The following is an 8,512-nucleotide window of genomic DNA, read 5'->3' as shown; positions in this document are numbered from 1 at the left end:
GCACCGTAATTCTTCTTTGTCAGAGTATGTCTGCCTCACGCCCCCCTTTCCTGCCCTCTCCCTGCCCAGCTCTCACATTCTCTTCTCAAAGTGACAAAAACCATGCTAGAGGGTTTATGGAGCACAGACGCTTCACGAAGTGTGGTGAAATAGTCGCTGGTCCCTATTCCAACAGAATGGGATTGTCCTCTATGTGGCTAGTATTTTCAAGTTTGGGCAGGAGGAGTTCCTCAGATCTTAGGTTTCCTTATCAGTGGGACGGATCATTGAAAAATGCTGTAGGATTTCAGAGATGTCACCAACATCATGACCACAAGGAAATGCAGAAAGCCTACTGAAGTGTCTAAGGGCATCTCGTGACTCATTTTCCAGCAGGATCCTCCGAAGGTCACCTAAGTTCCACTTCGGGTGGCTCATTATAGTCAGGAGAGCAGGCCTCGTGCAGTTACTAGAGGGGTTGTGTTGCTCGTAGTTGCTCCCAATGTGAAGACTCCTTCAGGAGAGTCACAGCAAAAAGGGTTTTCTCTCGAATTTCTCCTCCCCCTGGAATCCCAGAGCTCAGGGAATTAACTAGACTATCTTTGTGGTTCTCAGAGCAGCTTTTCAGGTATGAGCAATAATCATCAAGAGGACTTCAGATATTCTGTGGCTATTGCAGGCTGATTCTTGGGCTCTTGGGGAACAAGAAGGAAAAACGAGAAAACACCTGACAGCGTTAATGGCAAGACGACTGCAGATGGAATATTGCAAGGTCACTGGCCAGCCTACTTTATAGAAACCCCACAGGCACAGGCATTCATACTCTCCTCAGTGGAACGGGGCCGAGGACTAATGCAGCTTGGCGTCTGATGCTGACACACTGACATGGAAGTGGGGCAAGGAATATGTCCTTTTAAAAAAATTTTTTTTGGGGGGGAAAGGTCATCAGGTTTACTTATTTCTAAAGGAGGTACTGGGAAATTGAACCCAGGACCTTGTGCATGCTAAGCATGAGCACTGCCACTTGAGCTCTACCCTCCCCTCTGAAATACGTTCTTAAATCTTGAGTGTTTCCTCACTCTCTCACAGGACCAAATCTATTTGAAATGCCATAGGCTAGGATCAGAAGGGGGCGGTATTAGGTGACCAGCAGGGTTACAGAGGCAGCTATTGATGGCGAGAGTGTTGGGTAACCACACGCAGGGCAGGCAGCAAAGAGTGCTTAAGTGCCACAGTAAAGAAAAGAAACACCATAATTGGAATCATTGGACCAGCTAGCTCGTAGATAAACAAAACACGAGAAAAAGGCAAAGAACTCAGACTTGACTGGCAACAGCTGCTGTTGGATGTTAAGGAAGGGAAGGCAGGTCCTCTTGGTACATTTACCTACACAGATACACTGTTAGCAGGGTCATCTTCAGAGGAGGGAGTAAATTACATTTGTGTGTACATATATGAGAGCACGTGTATGTGTCTGCCACGGAGGTGATGTGTGAAATGAGCGGGGATTGTGTGTGTCTCCGGTGGTTGTCTCTGCATCTATAAGAAACCCAGGGGCGAGGTTGAGGGGGAGATGCTGTCTGCCGGGAGCAAAGGAGAGGGGTTTTGCTGTCCTTGTCTGACCTCTTCGTTGTTGATCCTGCACGTTCCAGGCCAGCCCATGGGGATGCAGTGCCCTCTTGTGGTTGGCATGGTTCTTCCTAATTTTCTCCAGCTCTCAGGTCTCTTCCTAAATCTCCTGTTGTTTATGATCCTAGCGATGGGCTAAGTATGTAGGTATGTAGGAAGGGCTTGATACCATGGTCAGCTGTGGTCTGTGGCTCCTGCCCATGCTCTGGATCAGAGGCTCAGATGAGAGGGTGGGTGACTTTATAGAAGGTGAACCACAAACTACCTCCTTTTTGTCTCGGTTTCAGGCCTGGGACTCTGTTTTTTCTCTTCCTCTCGTTCTCAAGGAATGTTTCCCTGACTTTAGGGACAGAAGCCCAAGATAGCTAAGCAAGGGTGCAATGGTAAGGAGATTAAAACCAGAAGAACACAGTGATGAGAGCCTTGTGGCGTCAGCTTGAAAATTCTGGAACTCATAAAGAGATATTAAAGGGTGATTCTCTGAAGGAACACACAAAACAGTGAACCTGTGGCAGGAGGGTAGACACTGAGCTTTAGAGAGTGCTCCACTAGTGGTCAGGGAGAGGGATGGAGTGGGAGATGCCACCTTTCTAGACAGGTTTTAGGACTAACTGGAAAGTGAGAGTCAATTCTGACTAGAGGCCAGGCGTGTAGTCAGGGTACACAGTGCCCAGGGCAATGGAAGCCGCTTATACCCTCTCTCCTCACCAACATCAGAATTTCCCAGTTGGATAAATATACAGTAAAAAGGGGAATGTTTTCTGTTTCTGATACTTAACAAATCTAAAGAGCGTAACTCAGAACAAAGCTGAAATCAAAAGGAAAGAATTGACAACTCATGTCTTTAAGCATCCCTGCGGACTCGGGCAGGGGGACAGGGGTGTAACTGCTGTCTGCACCCCTTTCGCTTCATCTTTGCTCGTGGCCTTCGGCTCCTCCCTCAGGTCGGCGAGGGGAGGAAGGGGGGACGGGAGGGATGTGAGGGCGTCTGGGGATTGACACACGTACCAGCCACCTTCATGTCTTGCAGCCGTTTTTTTGTACTCTATCCCCAAGAGCCAGGAGCAAGGGACCATTTCGTAGGGTGAGGGAGGCAAGACACTGGAAAACTGTCCTTCAGGGGAGGGGCACAGTGGCATGAATTATCCCACAGGAATGAGCCTGGCATTCTTCCATTTTAGTTCCTGGGTGTTTCTTGTTCATGTGTGATGGTCTCTGACTGGCCTCGCATCTGGCTCGGGGGTATTCACTGAACTCTGGTTCCTCTTTGATGCTGTTCCCCATCTCCCTTTCTTCACAAATTACCATCTTATACCTGCAATATCCAAACCCAACCCTCAGGCTGTAAGCAAAGGAAAAGCTGGGAGCTCCAGAGGGTTGCTTCAGAGAATCATTTATTATGCAAAAATAGAAAGCTGGCTCAGAGTGGGAGGGCAGTTGGAGGTCTCATTCTTTCATTTTGTTCTGTTTAAATATATAAAAAATACATGTGTAGCGTAGAGAATGAGGGGTGGGGAAGGGGCACAGGAATTGAGAAGACTTGGAAACTGTTCCATGTAAATTCTCTTGTGACTATTCCAACTGGCTTCTCCTCTTATCCATTTTCCCAACCTGCATATCTTCACTCCTGTTTTTATTTTTCAATTCTCATGATTCTAATTTTCTTCAGTTACAACCTATCTCTCCTGGAAGCAAGGTGCTCTCCTGAATCTGTCTTCTAGCCACCACGGCCCAGCTAACTCAGCCTTTCCTTGTCCCGTGTTTCTCTTCCTTGCCTGTTCTTATTCCATTCTTCCTCACTTCAAGCTCATTCAGAAATCACGTTCGTCTTCTGTTTCACTATAGCCCTCTCTGGCTCCCTGCTGGGGATTCATAGCTTTGGAAAGTGATCAAGATTGTTCCTTTTCCGGACCCTGGTGCCCTCTCTACGCAGCATTCTCTAGCTTTCTTCCAGCTCTGGATACAATATGGTTCGAAGTAAAGGTGGTTCCGGTCCTGGTTGATAAGGATTTTTGAAAAGGAAAAGGAAATGGTTGAGGGAAGGATGGCTGAATGCAAAGGAGGCTGAAGGGGAATCTAAAGGCTCCTGAGATGGGAGGAGGCAAAAAGTGCAACCAGGCTTGAAACCTCCCAGCCTCAGCTCATTGACCTCAAATGCTGATAGCATCAGTGACCCAGAAACATATGAAGAGTCCCGGAGTCTAATGTGCTTCTCCTCAAGTCTCCTTTCTGGAGTCATACAAATCCCCTGTACCAGAAATAGCCCTCTAATTTCCCACATAATGGTGTTGCTTCCAATTCCCTTTCAGAGTCCTGGGAAGATTGTTGAGTTGAAAGCAGCAGAGGATCGATGGTGTGTGGAACGTTTTCTGTTTGACCCTCCAGACTGCTCATGAGCTGTGTCTCATGAGGCTGAGCTATCTGCAATGCGCCAACAGACATTTTTGTCCTTGGCTTCTGTTTGGGTATGGCCAACAAGAGACACTGGCAGTAGGTCAAAGAGTAGAAGAGAGTGAGGGTATGCCTCTGGCTTCCTCCTGGTCGAGTCCCCGAAGGCTGGCTGTATCCCTCTGCTGAGGCCACGGCTCGTGTTGGATGAGTTTCTGGTAAGCGCTTCCTCTCGCCAGCCTCGGTAATGGCATTGTTATACTCAGTCGAGAGGATTGCCCCACCCCTGCCGCTCTGTCCAAATCCTGCCCTCACCTTTCTACATACTCCCTTTACTAAACTTGCCTCACTTACCCAATGCGCTCTCTGTTTCCTTCTAAGACCCTCACATATGAGATGGGGAGGTGAAGGTAAGGAAGGAGAGGAGCAATCTACATCTTGAGATTTTCTTAAAATCTCAGAAGCAGCTGGGTTTGGAGCCCAGCTAGCTCTGTGATCAAGTTCTTTAACTTGCCTAAATAGGCTTCCCTAGACTCATCATAGGGATAATATCTACCTGGCAGGATCGGGAAGGTGAGATAATATATGTGAAAGCAACAGTACAGCGCCAGGTGCTCAATGTAGAAACTCTCTTATTACGACAGATGAGTGTATCGCATGTGAGAACATTTAATACTGAAGGGAAAATAGAGTAGGATGGTGCTTCAAAGAAGTTCTTTCCCATGTCAGACCTTTTTATTCAGTTTTGTCTGAAGTTTGTCTTCTCACTGACCCCCGTGTGTGTAAGCTGGTTTTGTGAGGAGGTTTGAGTATTGCAATTTACGGGGAGGGGAATGGGATGGACAGGAGACAGATCGAGCTAAGAATGAAACTCAGGAGACTTTGTCCATGTCAAGGCCACTTGGGCTTCCGCACTGAAAACATGAGAAGGAGCAAACTGGTGAGCGGTGGGGCTCACAGGGCACCCTTTCTCTTCCCGGTTTCTCCACTGAGTCTCAAATAGTCCTCCATCTCATACTTCAGGGGCTGAGCCACAGACATCCTGCTGCTCCTCAACTCCAGAGAATCAGTTTCTGTACTTATTATTAGCACTTAAAAAAATTTTTTTTTAATTGAAGTATAGTCAATTACAATGTGTCAATTTCTGGTGCACATCACAATGTCCCAGTCTTGCATATACACACATATATTCATTTTGGTATTTTTTCATTAAAGGTTATTATAAGATATTGACAATAGTTCCCTGTGCTATACAGAAGAAACTTTTAAAAAAATCTATTTTTATATATAGTGGCTAACATTTGTAAATCTCAAATTCCCAAATTTTATCCCTTCCCACCCTCTTCCCCCAGTAACCAGAAGCACTCATCTACAAAACAGTAACAGACTCGCAGACATAGTAAACAATCTTATGTCCTTAGCAGTTTCGAGGAGAAGCAACATGTTGTAGGAGTTACTCAAACCGAAAGGCGAATGGTCTGGAAGGAAGGGGCTGGGGCCACAGGGGCAGGTGAGTCAGGTAGTAGGAAAGCCAGTAAGTCGTGGCAGAGCCGAATAATCACCCCAGGCATTTATCCAGCGCCTTGCTCCCTCTCCAAACACACTGCTTCTTAGTCCCTTAGCATAAGGCAGCTGGAAGGAGATAGAGCCTCGGAGAAGAGCAATAGTGTTCCTGAGGCCATACAGGGTTCAATGTGAAAAACAGGGACCAGTAGAAATCATCTCCATTTAGCCTTATCTCGAGAGTCCCGCTGGACAGTGATGGGAGGCGATAACAGGTAGTAGGCGTGGGATGGGTGTGGTTAGCGTAGGGGTAAAACAACTAGATTCCCATAGTTTCTCTTGTTAAAACTTCCTCTCTCTCAGTGCCGGGAACTCTGGCTCAGTTTCTCAACACCTGTGCATAAGGTGGTAGCGAGCTGTTGAAATTTCAGCCATGCTCCCTTGTCTTGAGGGGCATGGCCCACAATGGATAGAATGGCTAGCGGCCCAATTCCAGAAGAGAAGATGGCACTGCACACGCACCCTTCTGCCTCCCCACTCCACCACCTCCTGCACCAGGCAGCTTCTAGCAATGAAGTGGAGCATGGCTTAAGGGGAAGGATAAAATGGACATTTTATTACACACAGTAGCATAAATGGGACAAGAGTCAAGTATAAAGACCAAAAATGATGATCTTTATATCAATTCTCCAGTTTATGGGCGCTCAAACTAAAGATCCTTTTCTCAGTCCAGCATGAGAAATCAGACCTCATGGAGGGAAAAGCTGGGGTCCAGTTTAAGGAAATGATGCCTAGTGATTGTCACTTTGTCTCAGTGAAGAAATGTCTAAGGGCTAAGGTCATTTAGTTGGTGTCTCCTGAGGATAAGGTCATCTTAGGTCCATCAGAAAAATCAGGAATCTCTCAGGCCCACAAGGCAATAACAGCCATGAAGGCAAAACCAGCAGCTACACAGCCCCACTTGGCCAGAGGGGCCTCAGGACTTGCTAGCTCCTGGGGCAGAATTTCTAGGAAGGTGACATACAGGAAGGTGCCAGCCGCCACACCTTCTAACACAGCCTGGGCCAAGCCTTGCCCCGCCTCAGAGTCTTCTTCAGCCACAGCCAGCCCTAGGGCTAGGCCCAGGGGGAACATGAGAGCTAAGGACACTATGGAAAGCATGGTCCAACGTGATCCAGTGTGTCTCTGCACCAGCCGCAGTCCTACACTGAACACTACAAGCCCCTTGTGAGCCAGGACGGCAAGACAGAGCTGCACGGTGGCTGCCACTGTGGACTGCAGCCCCACAGCTAGACCTTCAAACACGGAGTGAAAGTAGAGTGAGAGCAAGAGGATGAAGGCTCGCAGGGGACCCCGGGAGGGTAGAGGTAGAGGTCCATGGCTGTGGAGTTCAAGGCCGTGAGCTCCACCCCACTGCTGCTCCTGCACTGTTGATCCTCCAGCAGCCCCAGGACAGCACTGCAATGCCAGTGACTCCAGAAGGAAGACAAGGAAGAAGCCCAGGGAGATGATGAGCTCTCCATAGGGATACTTGATCTAGGAACAGAGAGGGACTGTAAGGTGGGAAGGGAAGGGAAGGAACTGCACTGGATGGACATGGGACTGGGAGACTGAAGAGGATGGGAAGTGTGGTAAGAGAACCTTAAAAAGGAGAATGAAGCCAAGAGTAGACATAGACATATGACCAGAATACCAGAGAGACTGAGGGACACAAAATCAAGAGGGCCAGACATTCAGGGAAATGACAGAAGCATGTCCAAGGGTCCAGAGAAAGACAGGAAGAGTTAAGCAAGAGTTCTCTCTAGGGTTTTATAAGCCCAAAAGGATTGGGTGGCTCCTCTTTTCCTCCACAATGAGTAAGTCAGGAGCAGAAGGGATTCCTGGAATTCCACACATGCTCCTCTCAAAAGGGTCTAGGTGTGAAAGGAGTCTCTGGTTCTCCCTGCTCTCCAGGTAGGGGCTGGTGGGAGATACTTACATGAGTTGAATCAGCAACATCAGAAGAATTTCCCTCACTTTTTGTCCTGTTCTAAGGGAGAAAAATGCATACATCAGACAAGGTAGAGAGCAGCTCAGCTTCCTGTCCTGTCCTGTCAGCCTCACTGCCTTCCTTACAGCCCAATCTTACCTGCTTCCATCATTCCACACAACACAAGAGCTGTCATCTTCCTTGTCGTTCCTTCCATTTCTTGGGCTTCTTTGCTTTTACCCCTTTCCCCCCTGGTTCTGTTCATCATTCTGGCTTCACAGCCCTGCAGCTCAGCAACTCGGGTGCTCACCTGTGTCACCAACTTCTGGATCTCTGCTTCAATTCCTTCCAAGGCTTCAGCCGTCATGTGCATGAGCCCCGCTCCCAGGAAAATGCCAGCAGAAGTGCAGCCCAGGAGGCTGAGGATCCAGCGGTGTCGACCTAATAAAAAGCAGAAGTTATGATCCAGTCGGCAATGCAGAGATAGACAAAAGTGAGGAAAGAGCCACAGGCAGCACCCAATGTCCCAAGCTCGAGGATGATGAGAAAATCAGAGCAAGACAGCAGGACAGGGTGACAGGGCTGAAGCAGACTTAGGTTCTGGGGACAAAGATGGGGCAGGGCTGTACCTGTGGCTGCATCAGTCTGGAACCATTTGAAGCAGATGGGAATGAGGCCACAGATCAGAGTGAGAACCAGCGTGGCGAACAGGCAGCCAATTTTCACTCCTAGCAGTGGCTCCATCCTTGGGGTACAGGGTAAGCAGAGGGCTCAGAATAACAAATGGAGCAGGAGTGGTGTCTTAGGTGGTCAAAGCTGGAGTGGCCACTCTCCTGAGTTTCAAGAGGCTATCGGGATCCTTTCTGTTCTCTTCTGTGTTGCCTCTTCTTGCGCAGCCTTGCACAGCTGCCTGGGGCCCTGCCCCAGCTTCCGGCCCTTCCCCTACATGGAGGCCCCTCCCCTGGCTGACGCCTGCATGGTTTTAGAAACCAGTAACTCCAGACTCCCTGCCAAGCTCAGCCTGGTGCTGTCTTCTCCTCCTCT

At 48.5% G+C, this 8,512-nt stretch overlaps 1 protein-coding gene across 1 annotated transcript; it reads right to left on the bottom strand.

The window, feature by feature from the left end:
- Positions 1–4,782: 4,782 nt before the first annotated feature.
- Positions 4,783–8,469, bottom strand: SLC39A2 (solute carrier family 39 member 2). Its single transcript, XM_006218704.4, has 4 exons — positions 8,098–8,469; positions 7,779–7,909; positions 7,478–7,528; positions 4,783–7,035 (listed from the first exon to the last, which is right to left on the bottom strand). Exons 1-4 carry the CDS (start codon positions 8,210–8,212, stop codon positions 6,403–6,405), a joined length of 930 nt encoding a protein of 309 aa, XP_006218766.1. The 5' UTR covers positions 8,213–8,469; the 3' UTR covers positions 4,783–6,402.
- Between the last annotated feature and the right edge of the window lie 43 nt (positions 8,470–8,512).

Source organism: Vicugna pacos, chromosome 6 (genome assembly GCF_048564905.1).
Source record: "Vicugna pacos chromosome 6, VicPac4, whole genome shotgun sequence".
Classification (NCBI taxonomy): Eukaryota; Metazoa; Chordata; class Mammalia; order Artiodactyla; family Camelidae; genus Vicugna; species Vicugna pacos.
The sequence above is the reverse complement of the archived record's forward strand: the minus strand, read 5'-3'. Positions and strand labels throughout refer to the sequence as shown.

Excerpts from the sequence above, each read along its gene's own strand:
- SLC39A2 (XM_006218704.4), bottom strand. The coding sequence starts at position 8,212 with ATGGAGCCACTGCTAGGAGTGAAAATTGGCTGCCTGTTCGCCACGCTG. Across the intron at positions 7,910-8,097 it reads CCAGACTGATGCAGCCACAG|GTCGACACCGCTGGATCCTC; the intron begins GTACAGCCCTGC and ends GCTTTTTATTAG. Across the intron at positions 7,529-7,778 it reads TCCAGAAGTTGGTGACACAG|AACAGGACAAAAAGTGAGGG; the intron begins GTGAGCACCCGA and ends TTTCTCCCTTAG.